Source organism: Athene noctua, chromosome Z (genome assembly GCF_965140245.1).
Source record: "Athene noctua chromosome Z, bAthNoc1.hap1.1, whole genome shotgun sequence".
NCBI classification, from domain to species: domain Eukaryota; kingdom Metazoa; phylum Chordata; class Aves; order Strigiformes; family Strigidae; genus Athene; species Athene noctua.
This window is the reverse complement of record NC_134077.1, coordinates 34,126,617-34,149,684: the sequence shown is the minus strand read 5'-3', so window position 1 is coordinate 34,149,684 and position 23,068 is coordinate 34,126,617. Positions and strand designations below refer to the sequence as shown.

The following is a 23,068-nucleotide window of genomic DNA, read 5'->3' as shown; positions in this document are numbered from 1 at the left end:
CTGTTGAAACTGAATATCCTTGTCATGAAGTTTACCACATACCTGGTGCAGTGAAAACAACTGCTGCACAAACAAGTATCTAGTTAATATATAATACATAACTGTACTGAAAGCTTTGGCTTAAAACCTGGCTGATGATAAAAGCAGTTTATCAAGACATCAATTTTCTCTCTCATTGGAAATCTAATGCTTCACACAACATCATCTGTAATTGAACTGTGGTTCTACTTACATATTAAGGAGGCAAATGTGCATCTCAGTCATCAGAATCACTGCAATTCCCAGCCCTGTAATTCCAACCCAAATTTTAATCTGCAACCAATCCTCTTAACCAAAGATCACACTTCAAATCCTATCTTCATTAAAAGTTTTCTGCATGTCCTCAAGCAATTCATGTCACTGTTTTGTCTCTCATATTCTTGCCTGAACACAGGCATTCCTAACATTGTGAGGGTTTCTTAGGGATACAGTTAATCTGAATTTTAGAGAACCTCAAGGAGAATGGAGCAGAGTACCATGTCAGTACTTCCATCAACTGAAGAACAACAGCAAAGAGAGGGGAAGATCAGAAGAACTTCGATCATTTGATCCTTATGGGAAAAATCTGTGATCACTCTTAAAATCACATGAGGGTAAGAGCGAAGGCTCAGAACTAAACCTCACCCTGAACCTTCAGAACAAGTCATGTTTCTGGTGAAGGAAGCTGCTTACCGTCTGAGTGCGTTTGTCAGTTCAGCAGTCAGTTCACTCTCATCGTATGGTCTCAGCTCAGCTAGTGTTAACGGTGTTGCCGGTGTTGCCGTGCCATCATTGCATTCCTGAGAAATGAGGAAAGTCCATCTAATTTGAAGTTACTTACCAGCTAAATGGAAAAACTCTGAAAACCTCTTAGTTCACAGCTACTTTTAAAATGGAAGTGAAATAAACATCACAATGTCACAACAACATGGCAATGCATCAACATAACAACAAATGGACTAACAGATTAACACTTTGCAAATCCTTCTAAATGTTTCCTATGCCACCACAGCTCACCGATTTGTAGAATTCTACTACAGAGCGTGTAACTGCTGGTGCCTTACATTACTTTCTGACACCACACTTGAAACAACTCAGAAACAAGTAAGGAAAGTTCTACACTAGTTCTGGATTTTGTTTTTAAATGTAATACTGAGGTCTTCTGGGGACACAGCACTGAAATAACAGAATTAAAGCTTTTCCAGGTATCACTATTTCTTCATGCAAATTACTGAAGTACAGGTAGAAATCTGTTTGTTTTCCATTATACTAAGGGGGGGAAAAGTCTTCACTCTCAAATCATTGCAAACTGCTAGACTTGGAAGAGCCTGACATTACAGTGCTCTGCTTCATTGGAATGAGCTCTATTTTTTCATTTTTTCTGTTTGGAGTAGGGGGAGGACAGCATTTTGCTTAGCCTCACTGCTTCCAGTGAGTGGCAACAGGCAAGACACACATCTTCAACCACAGAAGCTTGTATGTTTGGCAAGAGTAACTTTGTTGTACTCCTCCCCAAACTGACAACCTTATTTTAGCCCAGGCTTAACAGTAATTCTGCAAAGCCCTCATAACTCACAGCATGGGAAGAACTACCTAACAACTGGAGAAAAGATGTATATATTGACAAAGGAGAATGATTAACATGCTGAAGACTGCTACAGAGAGGGGAGGTGTACAATAAATCAAGTTTACTCTGATTTTAGAAACCTGACTCCTGACCTTGCCCAATTTGTCTTTGCTTCCGCTGCTGGTTGAGCTGAGAGACCTCATTCTCTGCTCTTTTTGCTCTTCCACTTCAGACTTCAAGTGCTCAATATGGACGAGGTACGCCTGTTCCTGGGCCTCTCGCGTGCTCAGTTTCAGTTCCAATGCCTTCTTCTCCTTCTCTAGCAAGTAAAGCTGTGCCTTGAGCTCTGCCATCTCCTCCTGTTGAAGAAACATTATCAGCATGCTGCTTCATAGGAATACATACCTAAAAGAAGATGAGGTTAAACAAGGTTTTCATCCACTCCTATTACTTGAGTGTTCTTTCCATGCAGAACACTATCAGCATCCAGAAGACTTTGTATAATCACATAGTATATTTGTCAAAAGACTAGTATATATTGAGGCTAAGTATGATGAGCTGTGCCATCCCTTTATCAGCCTCAGAAACAAGTTCAGAGACAAGACAGCAGCTAATGAGGTGCTGAAACTCGAGTTAACAGGGATCTGAGTGGGTTGCCACAGCTGCTGAATTTGCTTTGGTTCTACCTTACCCTTCAGAGACCATTGCCCTAAAAACAGGAGTGTCTGACTTTCTTGTCAATGCCAGATTCCAGTTTCTTATTGATATATAAGAATTATAGTTGGTTTAAAAGTGGAATGCATTTGAGGGACTAGGACAACAAACACAGATCACATATTCCTGCCTAGTAATACCAGCCTCTGTGGTAGAACGAGATAGTCAAAAAGGGCAACTGGGTATGGCACCGTTAGATGTCCGTTTTTAATTTCCCTCGACTAGAGGGCCGGAATCCAAACTATAAACAACTGGAGGCTGACAAAATTGCACTCACTATCGTCTCAATATCATATCATTCATAAATATGATCCACTGAAGATGGACACTGGTACTTCAGAAAGAAGTCAACTCTAAGAGTTAGTTCTTTTGTGCAATTCTTCTGTCACTCTTATTATTTATGACAGGGCTGTCAACTATTTTAACACAACAACTGCTATTTGGGGAGAGACCTCTGCTTTAACATCTGCTCTGATAGTAGCTAGGCAGAAGTGTAAGAACATGGCATGAGTGCAGTGACCCTTCTTCCAGCACTTGCTCCCAGCCTCCCATGAAAAGCAGCTGGTAACCTGAACCAGAAAGCTTTTTTGTGTTTGACAACATTTCAGAAAAGTTTCTTCCATTAAATGTCTTGTTATATTACGAATCCAGGAAAAGCCAGCACCTACAAAACATTTAACAAGATAGTCCTAAAACATAGTTTACATTATGTGTTAAAAAAACCCCCAAACAAACAAAAAACTGCCGAAACAAAAAAAACCCCCCAAGCCAGAATCATGTTCTCACTGTTGACCTTGCTGTGCCCTAGGACACTTAGTGTGTGAATACTGAGTTCATGAAGCCCTCTTCTATATCACAGTTCAGTCCTAGACTTGCTCACTGTTCAAACACCTCTGAAAGATAAAAGTTTCTTGTTGTGTGGCTAGCCTAGGAACAAATCACTATTTTAAAACAGAAAACCATATTCTAGTCACAAAAATATCAAAATTACCTTACCTCATCCTTCAAAAATAATGTTCTTTTATTATATCCATTATTAACAAAAATTATAGAGACACAAATCTTGACATATATTTAGACTAACTTCTTCTGTAGAAGAGAATCCACATTCCTACCAAAAATTTGCTGTCTGGATCAAGTGTGAGCAGTGCACACAGGTGTAGTACAGTTACAACCAGCATATAGTAATCACAGGTAATCACTGATTTATTAAGAATCGCCAACCATGCAAAAATAAAATCCATATTCTAAATACCCTCAGGCTTGGAAAGGTTTGTATGAGATTTAAAATAATTCATTTATTCATCTACTTGTTTGTGAATGGAAAGTTAGAAGCACAATCAGTTTTATTCAATGTCGCTTACAGAAATTCAGTTGTTAGGCAATCTTACCACTAATTTCTTCTATCAACAGTAAAAATGTAAATAATACTGATAAATAATGATGAGGAAATTTAGTTATATGAGTTGAACTAGATTGTCTGGTATACTTAAGTGTATGCATTTAGCTTCTTAAGCCTCTATTTCTAAAGCCAATAATCTACTTAGCCTGTTTAGTGAAGGCTGAGAAGTAATTTGAGCAGAATATCTTGGCACTTATGTGAATAGAAGATACTCTTGACAGAGGGCTATCTATGTGGGAAAGTAATGACAAGATCTTCCCAGGCTGGAAGTTGAACCTAGGCAAATTCAGCCTAGAAATAAGGGATATTTATTTCCTAAAAGAACAAGGTGAATTTAACCATTGCAACAATGAATCTGTGGAACTCATTTTTCCCATCACTTAAAACTTCTAACTTAAAGACTGGATATTTGATTGTACTTCATATCCTAGCTTAAAATAAATTTGAGAATCAATGGTTAACTCCTTTGTTTATGAAGGCAGTAAGCTTAGACCATCATATACAAATTCGCAAGTCTGCACCCTGTCCCAGAACACATATCATGGACTCCAAAAGCATCCCCCATACATTAATTTTCTCATGTCAAGACAATGTGACTTTGAAGTAGAAAAGCAAAGACAAAGCAGGGGAAAAGTTGCAGAACTGTCAGCTGGTGTTTTACAGAGGCTCTCAGGGAAGGAACAGGAAGGAGTGGAAAGGTTGAAGTTAAAAATCAAAACTACAGTTGAGGATTCTGCTATGAACACATATAATCTGTAAGGCAGGGTGGCAACGGTAACATCTCGTGGGAAAATATAAGTAGCCCAGGTTTACTTAGACATTTAACTAGTCTTTATATATGCAGTAATTTTTTTCCATGAAAATATGTTTTCTAAAGATAGCGTCTAAACAGCTTCTTCTAAATTTCATTTCAATGACATGTATATTTACTATCCTTTTTTTTTTTTCTAATGACAGGATGTTGGTGAAACGTTTTGCAGTTTAACATATTTCTTCTTCAGAGTGTGTGCCTAAAGCACAAGTAGCATTTACAAAATGAAACACTGAAGGAGGAGGTAGCAAGTGGTCACTCTTTCAGTTGATTGCAGAGGAGTTACACAACCCAAGCAAATTCATAATCTTCAAGTACAAAATCTAGCAGTCATTTCAGGACTAATTAACTGAGTATTGAGGAATATTTTGTACTTGCAGTCAAACTGTACTTCTGAATTTGGGTGAACACTTGAATGAAAATTAAGCATTTCTGACACAATATAATCAGAAACACCCAGCATCCTCAAAATAAAAATTTGTGTTGGATGTGGCCAGGTCAGAAGAATAAAACAACAAGGACTCTTGTATGGCAAAAAGTTCTGAAAGTCATGAAACAGGACTCAAGTATACCAGCCTTCGGAAGTAAAACAAGTATCAGAGCATATAAATGCCATGCTCTAGTTAACTGTATTTCACTACATACATCTATAAGAGCATGAAATGCTGCAACAAAGGTGGACAACAGGATTCTTAACATTTTCTGCGAAGACACTGTAGTCTCAAAGCACATTATGCGCAATATTATCACTACCTGTACACAAGAGAAAAAATTGTCAGTGTAGAAAGCTGAGATTATCTAGATTAAGTCCCTTGAAATGCCGAAAGACAGTAAACCAAGAATTATTTACACCCATCAGAAGTAATCTCCTTGCTAACTGGGGCACGACAACAATTGACCTCAAAGCAACACCACTGACTGCTGACAAACTGCAGATAAGAATATATTTGGAACCATGGTTAATTATTGCTTGAAGCAATGAATTGGATTTTACAGAAATACTGGCAGACCACTAAACATTACACTCCGGATTAGAAAAAAAAAAACAAAACAGGGCAACAGAGAAACCACCCCCAAACCATTTTTTTATGGACCATTTTCATCAGTAATGAAGAACTAATGGTGTAAAGACATTTTCAGAACATTATCAGTGTAGCACAGAGATGCAAAAAGCAATATGAGCAATGTGATGATCAGTTTTCACTGGGAGTCATAAATGAAAGATGCCAAAAGATGCAGCAGAGATTCCAACACAGACACAAATTTCAGGAAGACAGCAGCAAGTCATAAGACTCAGCAATGCAGGAAAATCTTGAGTAACTCAATCAAGCAATCAATAAAGTTCTCCATACTTAGAGAGGCCAGGAGAGGGGGAAGCAGAACTGCCATCCCGGAATTCCAAAGGGCTGACTTTGACCTGTTTAGGCACCTGCGTGACAGAAGCCCTTGGGAGGTGGTCCTGAAGGGTATAGGGGCCCAGGAAGGCTGGGCACTCTCTAAGAAGGAAGTGTTAATGGCTCAGGAGCAGGCGGTCCCCAGGTGCTCTGAGAGAAGCCAGCGACAGAGAAGATCACCCTGGCTAAACAGGGAGCTTTGGCTGTAACTTGGAGAGAAAAGGAGAGTTTACAGCCTTTGGAAGAAGGGACTAGACACTCACAGTGATTACAGAGAGGCTGTGAGGCTATGCAGGGTGGAAATCAGGAGATCTAAAGCCCAGCTGGAAATTAATCTGCCTTCAGCAGTCAAGGACAACAAGAAATGTTTATATAAGTATGCCAGCAGCAAAACAAAGACCAGGGAGAGTCTCCATCCCCTGCTAGATGCAGGAGGAAACATGGCAACAAGTGATGAGGAGGAAAAGGCTGAGGTGCTTAATACCTTCTGTGCCTCAGTCTTTAATAACAAGACTAGTTGTACTGAGGGAATCCAGCCTCCTCAGCCAGAAGACAGAGACTGGCAGAATGACCCCACCACAATCCAGGAGGAGACAGTCAGTGACCTGCTGCATCACACAGACACACACAAGTCTATGGGATCACACGGTATACACCCAAGGGTGCTGAAGGAGCTGGCTGGGGTGCTCGCCAAGCCGCTTTCCATCATTTACCAGCAGTCCTGGCTGACCAGGGAGGTCCCAACAGATTGGAAACTGGCCAATGTGACGCCCATATATAAGAAGGGTTGGAAGGATGATCGCGCAATTACAGGCCTGTCAGCTTGACTTCGGTGCCCGGGAAGCTGATGGAGCAGCTCATCCTGAGTACCATCACACAACACATGCGGGACAACCAGATGCTCAGGCCCAGTCAGCATGGGTTTATGAGAGGCAGGTCCTGCTTGACAAACCTGATCTCCTTCTACGATAGGGCGACCTGCTTGTTGGATGAGGGAAAGGCTGTGGATGTTGTCTACCTTGACTTTAGCAAGGCCTTTGACACCGTTTCCTACAGCATTCTCCTGGTGAAACTGGCTTGGATGGGCACAATCTTTGATGGGTAAAAAACTGTCTGGATGGCCGGGCCCAAAGAGTTGTGGTGAACGGAGTTAAATCCAGTTGGCGGCCGGTCACGAGTGGTGTCCCCCAGGGCTCAGTTTTGGGGCCACTCCTGTTTAAGATCTTTATTGATGATCTGGACGAGGGGATCGAGTGCACCCTCAGTCAGTTTGCAGATGACCCCAAGTTGGGTGGGAGTGTTGATCTGCTCGAGGGTAGGGAGGCTCTGCAGAGAGACCTGGACAGGCTGGAGCCATGGGCTGAGGCCAACCGGAGGAGTTTCCATAAGGCCAAATGCCGGGGGCTGCCCTTGGGCCACAACAACCCCCAGCAGCGCTACAGGCTTGGGGAGGAGTGGCTGGAGAGCTGCCAGTCAGAGAGGGACCTGGGGGTGTTGATTGACAGCCGGCTGAACAGGAACCAGCAGTGTGCCCAGGTGGCCAAGAAGGCCAATGGCATCCTGGCTTGTATCAGCAATAGCGTGGCCAGCAGGGACAGGGAAGGGATCTGACCCCTGTACTCGGCACTGCTGAGGCCGCACCTCGATTCCTGTGTTCAGTTTTGGGCCCCTCACTACAAAAAGGACATTGAATGACTCGAGCGTGTCCAGAGAAGGGCAACGGAGCTGGTGCAGGGTCTGGAGCACAGGCTGTAGGAGGAGCGGCTGAGGGAACTGGGGGTGTTTAGTCTGGAGAAGAGGAGGCTGAGGGGAGACCTCATCACCCTCTACAGCTCCCTGAAAGGAGGTTGCGGAGAGCTGGGGATGAGTCTCTTTAGCCTAGTAGAAAGCGATAGGACAAGAGGGAATGGCCTCCAGTTGCACCAGGGAAGGTTTAGACTGGATATTAGGAAGCATTTCTTTCCAGAAGGGGTTGTTGTGTGTTGGAATGGGCTGCCTAGGGAGGTGGTGGAGTCCCCATCCCTGGAGGTGTTTAAGAGTCGGGTTGACATAGCGCTGAGGAATATGGTGTAGTTGGGAACTGTCAATGTTAGGTTAATGGTTGGACTGGATGATTCTTCAAGGTGTTTTCCAACTGACATGATTCTGTAGTTCTGTGAAGCTGTATCATCCTTGTTAAGAATGTGGAAAGGAGGAAACAGATTAAGAGCTGCTACATGATGAAGTGGTCTGCAGCACAGATGAGTTCATCTGCTTCAAGTTAAATAAAATACTGTAAGGAAATTTAAATCGTCCAGTTGTCTCAGAGGAAGGCAGATGCATATGCTATTCTGTGTGAGGTACATGTTTCAAATAACAGACACTAACAATACACTCTGAAAGCCAAGAAACATCCATGAATCCTGCCCTTAGCTTCATCTATGTTATAGCTTGCTGAACATATGAGCAAGGTGTAATGCAGACCTGAGCAACAACCACAGATGCTAATAACGTAGCACATTCTCTTGGGACTAAATCATGCGAAGTGTAGCTGTGGCTTTTATAATTCTTTATATATCTGCAGCAGAAGAGCACTTATCAAAAAAATCCATTCCAAGCTTTGACAAACTTGAGTCTTCACCATATCCCTTTCAGGAACCTACGGCTTTCCTCCAGTTGTGAATTCCAGCAAAGTACACAAATTATAATGAATAACAGTACTGTCAGTTTTTCTGTACCAGAATGGACTGAAGGTGACTTCAGCCACCTATGTAAAATGTCTGTCTATTCCAATATGAACTGCACACAAACCCATCAAAGAAGAAAAACTTCCTCTTCTTCTACGGATAATTCCTGCAGTGAAAACCCAGTGCTAGGTCAAGCCAAAAGTTATGAGTGGACACCATATGTCAAAAACAAATTAGATGATCATTTAATGAACAAAAGGATTACCAGCACTCAAAACTGCCAGAAATTATGATATGCAACTGTTAGTGTCCTTGCCAGGTCAGGGAATGCAATGGCACTAATCACATGGGAGAGCTCTGCACTTTGCCTTTATCAATCAGTTTAAAGATAGAAGTAAGAATCATGTACAGGAGATTTCAAGGAAGATCTGGATGCAAAAGAGAAGTGTGGTATCTGAAATACACATCTAATTACCTATAAATGTCTTCCATTACATCGTGCATGCTCTAAATATGGAAAATATATTGCTGTTGGCTACAATATATTCAAACAACATAACTTTAAATCCTCTGACTGACAGTAGGCAATCTTTTCTTCTGAACTGCAAATATTGAATGCATTATTGCAAAATTGTATTTGTCATCATGGAAAAGCAGCACCACTAAGAACATAATTATAACTAAACTACCAGTTAGACAGCAATTGCACATCTGAACAAAAATCTGTAGCTTTAGAAGCTAATAAAACTATTAGGATTTGCTGTCCCACATGATACCATCATCTAATATACCTGCCATTAGTCAACTAAAACATGCAGAATTTAACCTTATGTAAACTGAACCAAAACAAGGTAACTTCTAAATGCAGACATGCTCTTGTTTTGCCTTTGATATGTCCTTATGCTTTAGTTCACCTCTCTCTCTACAACTCCCTGAAAGGACATTGTAGAGAGGTTGGTGCTGGTCTCTTCTCACAGGTAATTAGTGACAGAACAAGGGGGAATGGCTTTAAACTGCAACAGGGGAGGTTCAGACTGGACATTAGGAAAAAATTTTTCACAGCAAGAGTGGTCAGAGAGTGGAATAGGCTGCCCAGGGAGGGGGTGGAGTCACCATCCCTGGATGTGTTTAAGGGTCGTTTAGATGAGATGTTGGGGGATATGGTGTAGGGGAGAACTTTGTAGAGTAGGGCTGATGGTTGGACTCGATGATCCCAAGGGTGTTTTCCAACCTGAAAGATTCTGTGATTCTGCAATTCTTAAACTCAATACAGAAGCCAGATTTAAAATTATATAATCTTTGTACTTTGTCCATACAGGTTAGTTTTTCTAGATCACATCTTTAGAACTGGAAGTATAAACCAGGCCTGAGGGACCAGAGTTTTCCCTGAAAACCTCTGTTACTGTATTACATACTGCACTACAGATTGCAATACAGTGCCTAGAACAGCTCTGGACTTAGAGACCAATCACTGTGGAGCATTAGGGATGATAGCTTCTGACAAACCATTTCTCCTCCCATGACAGTATTAAAAGGAGGTGAATTTGTTATGCTTCAGTACACAAATACACAAAATGCACATTTGCAAGCTTGTAAGTAAAATAATGAATCATCTCTTCGGAAGTGCTGTATCATGGTTTTGGTCACCCTCAAGCAGTTCAGCTGCCATATCTCTTAGAGAGTGCATCTGGTTTGTCAAGGAGACCATTCCAAGTTTAGAGCCACAGATGAAGTCCTCGCCTAATTCAAAACACACATAGCTCATCACTGTTACTGCACTGCCTTCTGTAACTTTCTAACTACTGGATTTTCATCCCTGTTTATCTGGTTCTACAAAGTTACCCTTTATTACCTAATGATCACTATCAAAGCCTCTCGTATGTGTTACTGAGCATGTTTTATAGCACAGGGGCATTGTTAGCAGCACACTTAGTCTGCTGGATATAAATAAAATACCTTCATTGCCATAAGTTCCTGCATCAAGACTGCATTTTCCAGGTCTAGCCTCTGGCTGTCTCCACGAGGTTTAACATCATAACTAAGGGGATCAATGTGGATGCTTTCCAGCTCCAGCATTGTCAGTTTCACTGCTGCCCTGTCATTTTTCAACTGCTGGATGTAATCCTTCAGCCGCTGCTCATCCTCCTTTGTAAATTCCGTATCGCAACTGCTTGCAGTTGAGCTGGTAGTACTGCAAAGAGAAAGAACGGTATTAAGAAAACATGTGGAACAAAATCTATACTCTTACCTTAAACATGCTCCCAATATTTTACCAACAAATCTGAGTCTTACTTAAAAGTTCATGGAAAGGACATACATAGTGTGGACTGGACATTGCAATGTTCAGAAGATGCAGAGGGGTGTGAAAAAATCAGGAAAAAAATTAATACTCTAAGCTGCATGAGAAAATTGTATCACGTGATGAAAACTCTGCAAAGCCAGATATTTAGTGACATGTAACAGAATTACTTTTTCTGAAATGGTGTCTTCTGAAACAAATTGTCTTTTTAATTTAAAAAAAAAAAAAAAGTGCTACTTAAGATTTCTTAGCAATACACTATCAGGACAAGATTCTCTTTGCTGCTCAGTGGGTCTTCATCTTCTTTAGGAAGAAATATCTGCTAAGAAAAAAGAATCAGCCCAGACCTCATTTATCTCTGCTGATCGAAATACCAGCTATCACCTCAAATATTTTTAATGGATGCTTGTAGGAATCAACCTGACTCAATCAATCTGCTGGCAGATGCCAGGAGGTAGCATCTTTCAATTCATGTTAAGGTGTATTCTTTAGTACACTGACATTCCTTCAGGGCCAGAGGGGTTTAGAACCGATCTATAAGTTAGCAGGATTTTTAATAAAATGTCATCATCAGACATGGCAGTTCTTCTCTTATCTACAGGAATCAAACAAATGACTGCCCATTAGTCTACCCCATAAATGTTTACACAGAGATTGCAGAAAGGGAAAACTGTCTTAGAGCAAGGTGACTCAGTGCTGCCTACTGACCTAGATGCATGCCAGTGCTGCAGGGTGCTGAGACTGATACAGCCAAAGCATTCCAGGGCTGAATATAGTTGCAATAACACTAAAAGGAAAATAAAATGCCACGTTGTTTCTATAACCTCAGTCAAAACTGCCTGCTGTCTCCCGAGGTCCTGTAATCAGCTGCTGGGTGAGGGATAAGTCATCCATTAACTGTGCTTGTCTGGAATGCTCAATGATCTCAGTTTTCAACAGGGGAATAAATCACTTTCTGTATCAAATTGCACTGCTGTTCAACATTTTTGTAGGAAGAAAAAAAGCCCCATCCGCTACATGCTGTGAGAGTCAGGATGATGTTCTAAAATATATTATGCATGTGAAAAAGGGGAAGCCTATCAAGATAGGCTTGATTTTTCTCTTTTCTTTTGGTTCTACTTCTGTTAAAGCTACAATGATTTTTAAGTGCCTCAAATAACTGTCAATGTTCCCACATATTCCAAGCACAGCCTTGGAGGAGACAGAGAATTGACAGGTCTACAAAGATTTTTTCAGAATCCTTCCCCCTCATGAAATATCACATTACAGTTCTTTACTACAGTTCTCTGTCAATTTCCCATTATTCCTCCCTTTTCTTAGGGATAATAGGTGCCATATTTACCACAAATGTAAACTGCTCTTTGCTGTAGATTCCATCCATTTCCATCTTCAGTGAAGCTAAAAACACCCGGTACCTACATTACATAGAAACCCTTTCAGATTGAAACCAATTTTTGTTCACACTTAGTTCTTCATAAGAGAACCTCTAAACATTCAATAAATCTTGCTTTACTGAGTCTAGAGATACCTCTCTGAAGTAGATACTGATATAAAAATCAGGGGATACACAACATAAGAAATACTTAATTCTGTACTGAAATCATGTTGCAAATTTCCTCAGCATGGAAAGACAGCAATTGCACAGCTTTTCTGGATTAAATGTAAAACATCTGTTGTTGGAGGAAGGACAGATTTTAAAGCCTACACAGACTTCAAATCTTGGGACACAAAGAGCTCATCTCAGTTTTTGCTTGCAAAGGAAAGAAAACCTAGCTTTCCTGCTGGGAATGAAACCTGAGCAAAAATGCTGCAAATCTGTTGTTAACGTTGTGTTAGACCTTGTACTCACTGGATATTCACAGATTTTGGCTCTTAAAGGTCCATGGCTATGAATGTGTATTTTAGAGGAGAGCAGTCCAAACTGAGGAAGGCAGTCTGGGTTGTTGCCAGTGATACTCAGGCTGCTTTTACTTTAGTCCTGGCTGCCTGCCTGCCTGCCTGTCTGCAGCTGAGTTGGTCCTCTGGTGAATTGCTAGCAAGCTGCTCTTTTTTTTCTTTTTTTTTTTTTTTTTAGAAGGTGAGGAGAGCTTATCAAGGAAGCTGTCTCAGCCAGCACACAAAGGGACAAGAACCTTCCCTCTCCCTGTACATTAAATGCAGCAAGACCCCACCCAGAAGACTGGAAGCAGTATGGGCTGCAGAAAGTCAGGAGACAAAGCCCAGTTTGGACTGTTGTAAAAATGAGGCTGCATGATTAGGGATGGAAACAATGGTGTAGTGTTTTTGAACTCCTACAGCACAGCTCTGCCAGGGTGTGTTCCCCCAAAAGCCCCTCCATACAGCTCTCCACAGCCATAATACCAGACCATTGCTGCTCTGTTTAACAGCCCACAGCTGGTAAGCATATTAATTTCACATATTGCTCTCCCTTCTAACAGCAGTCAGGACAAAGGAAAACAGACTGATAGAATGCATATATAGTATAACGCATCCATCCAACAAAAACATGAAACTGTTGCAAAAGATGTGCAGTTTCAGGATAGAGAAAGGGTCACAATTTCATCACACCTGGAGGGAATACAACATCAATCTGCTCATTCTCTCTGCTGCTGTATTCAGAACACACAAAGAGAGATGTTTGTCCAACTTGCTTCATCCCTCAAGTCTTTTACAATGATGTCATGCATGGATGATGTCAAATTAATTTTCATATACAGCCTGTGAAAAATATGGAGGTTGGTATAGTACAACATGCAGACTTATTTGCTGTCATGCATGCATGTGTTTGCATGTGCATGTGTGTGTGTAAAATGCAGTGGATGGATACAAACGAGGCTTTCAACAGTGCCTTGGAGTAACTTCAATACACTACAAAATTTTGTCCATAAAACCCTGTAAAAGCTTCAGTTCATAAATCTGCAATTCAGCAATGGTGCAGATAATACAAAAGTTGATAGAACTAAAATAATGCTGTCAGAATTGAATCCACAAAACTTGCTTGAATGTCTGCATGCAATCTTAAAGAATGCATTTGATACACAGTATACATGTGCCAACCATCTTCAGGATGAATGTTGTAGTTTGAGATCTGAAACAGCACTATGCCAAAAGATAGTAACTTCCTGAGAAACTGAAAAATACTTCAGACAGCCAAAAGACAAACAGGGAATTTGGCTAAAATCAGAACCTTTGGTGAAAATACCCCGCTTCTTTGTGAGTTCAGTCCAGCAAAGAAGTGTTACACAGATAACATTAAGATACCTGTTGGGTTATTTCTACATAATTTGTACACTTCAGCCAAGACAATTTTGTCTGTCAGCTACCTATCTGAAATCTGAGGTGATTCTGATGAGAGTTATAGTCCTACATTTGGCTGAGTTGAGATATTTTGTGACACTGCTTAATACTAAGAAGAATTCCCTTTGCATACAAGAGAGCAGATAAATCCAGATGTAAGGCTGGGCTTACTAGCACTGCAGGGAATAAAATCCACTGTTTTCAGTCCTTCTCTTTTGTTTCTTTCTTGAGGTGCAGTCAAACTTTGTTAGCAATACATGTTCCGTAGTTAGCTTCTGTCCATTTAAAATAATTATAACCTCCAACCACACTGCAGACTTATTTCTATTTTCAAAAAATGAATTGGCAAATTATTGTGCTGCTGTCACACAAATGAGTCGATATTCTTGCTATTATTGTTCACTTCACCAGTAACAACCTCTGTGATGCTCTTTCATTTCATTTCTTTTCATTTCAGTCTTTAAGTTAAAGACTCAGAGTCTTTCACCACTTGTCACTAGTGGCTCACCAAGCATTTATTTATTCTCAGTAATGTGTTCAGTGATCTGACATTCAGAATATCATTTGAAATCCCAAAGCTAAAGATGGGTCAACAATTCTGCTGTAAATGTCTATTCTACAGGATTCTGAACAGCAGGGAAAACTACTCATTTGTCACGGGTCTCAGAAAAGGAGTTTTCATTATCCTGCTACCACTTTACTCAGCTGGTTTCAAAGGGAAAAGGTAGCAACACATAGATGAAACTAAAAGCTTGCAACACTGAACCAGCTATGGCAAAAGATCAGTCCTGCAGATTTGGAGTATGTTTGCGCCACACAATGTAAAAATGTTTTCATTTCAGTGTAGTAGTCCCAAAATGTTGGTTTACATGGCACTCGCAGGTGATGTGGGCTTGTTCTACCCCCCAGTTTTATAGACTGCCAAGTTCTTTAAGGCACATAAAAAATACTAAGCCTGCAGGAACAGCTAGAAATCCACAGTCTGCTTTACTATCTTTGCTTGGATTGCTATTGTAATGAAAAAATTAAAGGAAATGGAAATCATCAACAACAATGCATTATAGAGGGCTGGAGGTCTGTGGCAATGGGACATCTGTGTAGAGCAGCAGGGAGCCAAGTGACAAGGGAGCATGCATGAATGGGTTGAGAGAGCCGGCAACGTAGACAGGATAACTCCTGGAGAGAAACAAAAAGGATCCAGATGATAGGGAAAGGGGAGTTAAAGACAAAAATACTCTGTTTTTTAAACCCTAGATAGAATATTTACTGATAGAAATATGGAAAAGTGTGTGCCTTTTGAACCAACACAGACGTTCCATCTATGGGCTGGCACAGTGTCCTACGTCTGTAAGCTGAAGAGGGGGATGCCTCTATTTTGAGACAGAGTCCACAGGAAGGAGAGATCTGAAAACACCTCTACCATGTATCACTTACAGAAGAGAAGATTTGTATTTCATAGAGAAAGTAAAGTTTCAGAAATACTTTCACTGATATGTATGTTTAGACAAAGACAATTTACTGGATGTAAGGGGAGGGGAGATGGACAACAATGTGTAAGTGATGATCAGATCAGGATGCCCATAGAACAAGTTCCCAACTTGCTGTGTGCCCTTCATATAAATGAGAGAAGCTTTTCTTTCTCACATTTCACATATATCCAAGCACATAATAGTTAATTCAGTACAGTATCTTGCTCCATACCAGAAAAATTACTCTACAATGATAATGACTCAAGCTAAAACATCTCTCGCACCAGAAGCTTTCATGTTTGCATTTTCACATTTCATGACAGTATATACTGATGAAATCTGAAATCCTATGCTATTTTAATCATACTCCGCTGAAACTTTATCTATTCAGCCAATACATCACATGCACACACACACAGTGGCCAGCTGACCACCAAAACTTCACAGTAAACAATGAGCATGCTCATTCCTCCCCAAACACACACAACTCTCTCCTGTAGCCTCCTCCTCGAAAAAACGAAAATGACATTCAACAAAGTAAGAACTGTAGACGACCAAACACTTCCAGTGAAAGACTAGGAAAACAAACACAAAAACCCTGGAAACAGCAGCCCCACCCACAATTTCCCCTGTCAATACTGCAAACTATCTAAATAGTTTTCAATTTAAAAAAATATGCCTTGACTACATACCAGATATCTCACAATGAAGAAAAATACTGAGATAGTTATGAACAACTGAAAATGACCCTTTCAAATAACAGAATGGAAAACAAGCTCAGCCCAGGTAGAGGTGTTGCTATGTGTGACCACTTACAACATGTTCACATGTGGGTTTAGATAAGGCATAAGTGCATGCATATTTAAGCAAGTCTAGTATTTGGAACAGCTTTGTATAACTTCTTTCCAAGGCCAGTAAATACCTTGGGTACAATGAGCAATCAATGTGTTACTAGCACAGATGCTGCCACATTAATTTCTGAATAAAGATAGAGGTTTCTTGGACTGAAAGTGCACCATAACACTTGTTTGAATAAAACATTAAAATTTCCCTCAAATTTGGACCCTGTTCCCTCAAGTTACTTTTTTGCTCACTTTTCAGCTATTTCATGCTCTTCACATGGCAGGATATAAGATCCTTTGGAGGAAGCATCAGCAAGAAAAGGAAATGATACAGTACTAAAATAAACTTCTCAAAGTGTCAAAAAATGACAGCATTTGAATAAAGAACTGGCTCAAAAACTGAATTAAAATGAATTTTTAGAGTGAATCTGAGAAACTAAAATAGCTTTTAAAAAGAAAAATGTTCATCTATATTTATCCAGGATACTTGCCAAATTTGTATCCATACACAAGCACACATATTCACTGCAGAGAGTACAATTACACTGCAGGCAGGCAGCAACTCAAAATGAATCTCCTAGCAGATGTATTTGAACTGGAACACTTCTGCAATAATAGCTCATTTCAGTTTCATTAACTTATAGGTCTTCAGAATAACTGCAATATCCAGGCTTTCCTCAAGAACCCACTCTGTCATGATGTTCATTTGCCACTGTCCATGCAAAAGAATAGCATGGGAAGGAGGAATTTGGAGGGGAACAAAGGGGAATGAGAAGGGAGAGGAAATGGTTTAAAACAAAATGGCTGGATTTGCAACATTGGGAAAACAACTCCTGAACACTCCAAAACACCAATGGAAACATACTTCTGATCTCTAGTTCTCCATACGTCTGTGCTGTCTGCATGCAACAGATATGAATAAGGAGTACATGATCTGAGTTCCAATAAAACAGCAAAAAAGTCACTGAAGTAAAACAAACATAACGGCTTTGCCCTTTATGAGGCAGATCAAAGTTCAAAGTCACCCATTTGCAACAAATTTATACAAAACACTTCTTGGCTGGAGTTGCTCAAAGTCTAAAGACAATCAGACCACTGAGGCATAGTGACTTATAAATCAAAGCAAAGAGCCAGCAGACTGAGGTTAGGGATGTAGGTCAGCGAATACAATATAACGTAACTTATGGCCTGAAATCAAACACTTGGGGATTAGGAAAGCAGATGAGTTGCAGTTACCTTGTGTGGCTGTTGGATGACAGGCTTTCCCAGGGCTGCACACTGCAGCCAGTGATTGCATAGGCTCCCCCGCAGCTTCCATCTAGTTTCATCAGCAAGGCTTTTGCTGCATTCTCAGCTGTCTTCCTGCAGTCATGAGCTCTCTTAAGCATCTGAGTGATGTTTTCATCACCTGTCTGGTCCCCTATTTTTCAAACAAACAATCTGTTTTAGAGCTTTGAGGAGGGTGACAGAAATTAATGCAAGAGTAGAGGTGCTTCTGCACACTCCTAGTTTATACCAATATGATGATGATAAACTACCAATCTGTAATGTAAAAGCAACTTCACTTCTGTGTGAGCATCAGTGGTAACTGGGCTACTGGCCCGAACGCATCTCCCTCCCAGCCAGGTTGTTGTTGCTTTTTGTACATGTTTTAAGTGATGCTTTATCTTCGCTAGCTTGTCTGTAAGGGTGTGTGCACTGTACATTAGGTTAGGATGCTCAAATTAATAATACACTGGAAAAGTCTCAGCCTGAATTACAGCTTTTACTCCAATCAATGCAGTGCTGTTTCACAGTATGGTCCTTTCCAGGGCTTTTTCTCACAAGCATCTTTATCTCAAGCCTAATCGTTTGCCAGAACACCAACTTCTGGGTTACCTTTCCAGCTGAAAGAACTGCCTTACTGCTTAGAAGCAGCCTTTCAGAGTTTACCATTATGTACACTAAACCAAAAGAAAACTAGCGTTGATGTTTATTAATTTGCTATAATTTTTAATGGTTATGCAGCATCTATGGAGCCAGCAAACCACCCCTTCAGCAGAGGCAGGACAGAAACCACCACTGTCACTATTCCTATAGTCCTAACTCCAGCTGGAGTAAAGTTATTTAAAGCAAGGCACATTAGTGGCTACACTGAAAGTCTGAACAAAACTACAGTATACCAAATACAGTTCAAAGATGTCATGAGAGTATAAAAACCTCCCAGTCTGCTCTATGTCAGATTTTAATTTCATCCTTATTCAAGTCACAGACCAATTAGCCATACTTCCTACTTGTTAAGTAAAGGACATGCACTAGAAATAACACTAATGTGGAAGAAAGGAAAGGAGAATGTTAAGAGCAGCTGGATATGCTCAGCTCCAAGTTACGCAGAAGCAACTCCCATGAATCTTCCACTCACAGATGTTGATATAAAACTCAACTGATCTTCAAACCAAAGATCTGATATTTCATCTGTATATTTTCATCAATTTTATAGTGAAGTAAAGGTACTTAAACCAAACACAACTTCCTTCAAGCTGTATTAAGTAATGGGAAATTGGCACTTTTTATATCACATGGCTGTAACTGGTAATAACCTAAGAGCTGTAGACACACACCTATATAAAAACTAAACTACACTTTCATAAAATGCATGTGAGATGAAACCCAAGGTATTTCTTCCTTTTAAGATTTCTTTCTGTGACCCATATGAATAGAAAATCCAAGACTAAATTCACTTTTGCTGGCCAGCAGGGAAAGCTCCCTAGCACACTATGGAAAAGAATGACCAGAGTCTGGAAGAAAGGTGGAGGAAAATCTCGGACATTCACTCTAACATTCAGTGTATGGCACACATTGCACAGGCAAAGACAGGGCCTGTTTCTAGCACTGGGAGAGATGGATAAGGGGCATGCTTAACAGCACAGCAATTGTGGACTGACTGCATATAGTTATCTCAAACAAAAGGCTGACCATGTCAGTACTGTGGCGCTCAAGTCAGATGGTCACTATTTCTCTAAAGCTTTGCATTCACATTTCAGTGATTCCTAAGAAGCTAATGCTGTAATACTGTCTGAATCAGGCAGTTACCTCAGCACAGCATGAAGAGCTATTCACAGAATCACAGAATCATCAAGGTTGGAAAAGACCTTGAAGATCATCAAGTCCAACCGTTAACCTAACACTGACAGTTCCCAACCACACCATATCCCTCAGCGCTATGTCAACCTGACTCTTAAACACCTCCAGGGATGGGGACTCCACCACTGCCCTGGGCAGCCCATTCCAACACACAACAACCCCTTCTGGAAAGAAATGCTGCCTAATATCCAGTCTAAACCTTCCCTGGTGCAACTGGAGGCCATTCCCTCTTGTCCTATCGCTTGTTACTTGGTTAAGGAGACTCATCCCCAGCTCTCTGCACCCTCCTTTCAGGGAGCTGTAGAGGGCGATGAGGTCTCCCCTCAGCCTCCTCTTCTCCAGACTAAACACCCCCAGTTCCCTCAGCCGCTCCCCGTACGACCTGTGCTCCAGACCCTGCACCAGCTCCGTTGCCCTTCTCTGGACACGCTCGAGTCATTCAATGTCCTTTGTGTAGTGAGGGGCCCAAAACTGAACACAGGAATCGAGGTGCGGCCTCACCAGTGCTGAATACGGGGGTAAGATCCCTTCCCTGTCCCTGCTGGCCACGCTATTGCTGACACAAGCCAGGATACCATTGGCCACCTTCTCTCTCTGAAGGTTTCCTCTCTTTCTAATTGAACATTACTACAGCAACCTTCTATCAGTAAAAGTAATGGGACTATAAAACCCAGAAATGCTTCTGAACTGTACCTACGACAGTGGCTTATTCCATTACTTACTGAGCAAGTATATTAAAAAACACCACCCCCTAGCCACAAGATCAACTATACACAAAATAAGAAAAACCCAGAACATATAGGATAATATCCCTGACAACGTAGTAAAATTTAAGATAAAATATTTCAAAGTTTCACAGCAAAGGTAAAACGTGGGGTGAAAAACTAAAACCGTTTTTGTGTGTGTTTTCTTTTTTCTTGATGACTACTCAGTGCTACCTTTGTATTGTCTTAATCCAAGATTTTAAAGAGGACACTCAATTTCTAGGAAGTTCAATATTTCTGGTTCAAACTAAATTTATACTTGCAGTCACCACAGCTGTATGGCCCTAATTCACATATCTTTGTGAGCATTGTTTAATAATTCCACTCTGTACACTTGCATGCCTGTAACTGCCTCACCACTGCCAGAACAGACATCGCCTTGTAAAAAAGTACATGAAGGTTAATTTAAACTGCTGGTGAATTTTATGATTTAATTCCAGTCTCTCCTTCTCTTGTTTCCTATTTTTTGGGTGTGTAAAATGATTTAATTAGTTAAAAACACAACAGAGAGCATTCTTAAGTGATGGGTCATGAGATGATTCACCGTTACACCTAACCCTAATGCTAATTGACATGCAAAAAACATAAATAAAGTGATTCATTGACATCTTACCAACAGAACCAACACCTGCAGCTCTGAACTGCCCAAGAATGAGACTCTGCTCACTTTCTGCCAGTGCCAACAGCAGCTCATATGCTTCTATACACTGTTCACTGAAAGAGGAAACAAACCACAGAAAACAAAAATCACACAAAATATATCTGCCGTTTAGAGGGGAAGAATACCTGCAACAGCAACAACAACAAAAAACAAGAGGTAGCTGATGAACGGCATGATTCCCTACTACTTGTCTAGCAGCAAGATATTAAATGACATAACACACATAAGCTTCTATCACAAGTATTCAACAGTCTCTCCTTCCTGATGATGGTCCCAGATTGGCCTCAAGTAATGTAAAAAGTTAAAACAGAAGAGAATGACCTGATGTGAAGTGAGCTCCAGAAGCATGTTTGAAACAGTTACAACACAAATGGTGGTCAACACAATCCCTTTGAGAAAATTTTTTTCTGGCCTTCTTTCTACTACGAAATATAGTATTCTATACTATATAACTATACTATCATAGTAAGAAGGAAAAACAAGAAAAATACTCGTTGCTCTGTCCTGGCTGTATGATTTTCCTCCTTAAAACACAACAGCTTCTAAATATAGTTGTGAGTCACTCATTCCATTCTAATGTTTTTGAAAACATATACATTAATATACCTATTTGCAATTTCTATTTCCTTGTAATTTGATCAAGGCTATTAGTAAAAGAATACATTCTTTTATGGCACACAATTTGTCTTAAGACCAAAACCTCCTGTTCCAAATTTGTTGCAGCTGAAGTAGTTAAATGACACGATGTTTTTACATATAGCTTAAAGCAATTCTAGATACTCGTAACCACACACCAAGCAATTAATCCACAATTCCAGCTGATGTAATATAAAGTCACTCTGAATTATGTGGAGTACAATACCACTCTTTGGTCCACTGGTCTTATGAAAAGTGCCAGCCTAATACAGAGAACCTGTATCTTAAGATCACATACAGCAGAGACAGTTTGAGCCTACACACAACCCCTAATTCAAATGTTAATTGAGTATTTAAAAATTAACAGATAAACCCATATCTTTTGCTTAGATCGAGTTCACTACTGCTGGTGAATTAGTCTTGAAATACACTTTTATCAGTAACTTCTGTTCTGTAGTTTGTCGAGTAGTTTAACCAAAGGGGCATTTTTTCAGGGAGAAAACAAAGAAACGGTATTACTATGGCACACCAACAATGTCACTTTCAAAGACTTCTATCAAGTCTCCTCAATCCCTCTTTTTCTGTCTGAGACACCCTCTGAATACTTACATACCTGTACTGCAGTGCAAGCCTAAGGGCTGTGGCATTGGACTCGTACTTCCCAACAAGCATGCTCATCCTCTCAGCATTGCTCTTGCACTCTTCCAGTGTTATTGTCAGCAAGTCGTTCTGGGATTTCAAATGCTCAATACGGCTGTAGAAAAGGAATTAATTTGCAACCTTCAAGCTTAGTTTACAGACACTGTCCTGAAAACTCTAGAACAATCATAATTTAAAAAACACAAATGCCATTTGGTCTACACAAGGCTTTTAATGAAGATGGCAAAATCTACCAGTTCTCTGCACCCTATCAAGAGTCAAGAAGACAGGAATTTGTCTTAGGACAGATTCTTCTTCTCCTCTCCTTTCCATAAAATGTAATCATAACCCTGTGCAACAGCAACAAGCAGAAAATGGTACTCCTATTCTGTAGCCACAAGACTGCATAGGACAAGTTACGTATTAACACTTTGCTCAAATTTTCTGCCTCCATTCCTCACTTCCTGCTGCCATATTTGCTTCTTGTTTGAAGTGGCATGTTCATTAGTGTGTGTGGGTGTGCGTAGGGATCATGCAGCTGCATAAATGTCCTTGGAACATCCAGAATAATCGTTTCACTTGAAGAAATATTTTGGTTGTGATTAGAGACGTAACTCTCAAAATAAAAAGCTTCAACGAGGAAATGAAATGTCCAGAAGTTCTGGCAATAGTCAAACAGAAGGTCGTATCAGTTCTCAATGAGCTTAACTCTGAATCTGAAAATGAGACTTCAGAGTATGAGTATTACTGTGCATTCTCACTGCTG

At 40.4% G+C, this 23,068-nt stretch overlaps 1 protein-coding gene across 5 annotated transcripts in view; it reads right to left on the bottom strand.

The window, feature by feature from the left end:
• MCC (MCC regulator of Wnt signaling pathway) overlaps window positions 1-23,068 on the bottom strand; it is a 213,010-nt gene that overhangs the window by 15,234 nt on the left and 174,708 nt on the right. For all 5 annotated transcript variants that reach the window (XM_074932661.1, XM_074932665.1, XM_074932663.1 and 2 more), the window contains 6 exons: window positions 22,277-22,417; window positions 20,980-21,080; window positions 17,716-17,899; window positions 10,529-10,763; window positions 1,738-1,944; window positions 712-818 (listed from right to left, as the gene is read on the bottom strand). In XM_074932661.1, the coding sequence (XP_074788762.1) occupies window positions 712-818; window positions 1,738-1,944; window positions 10,529-10,763; window positions 17,716-17,899; window positions 20,980-21,080; window positions 22,277-22,417 (975 nt within the window). The remainder of the gene's footprint in view (window positions 1-711; window positions 819-1,737; window positions 1,945-10,528; window positions 10,764-17,715; window positions 17,900-20,979; window positions 21,081-22,276; window positions 22,418-23,068) is intronic.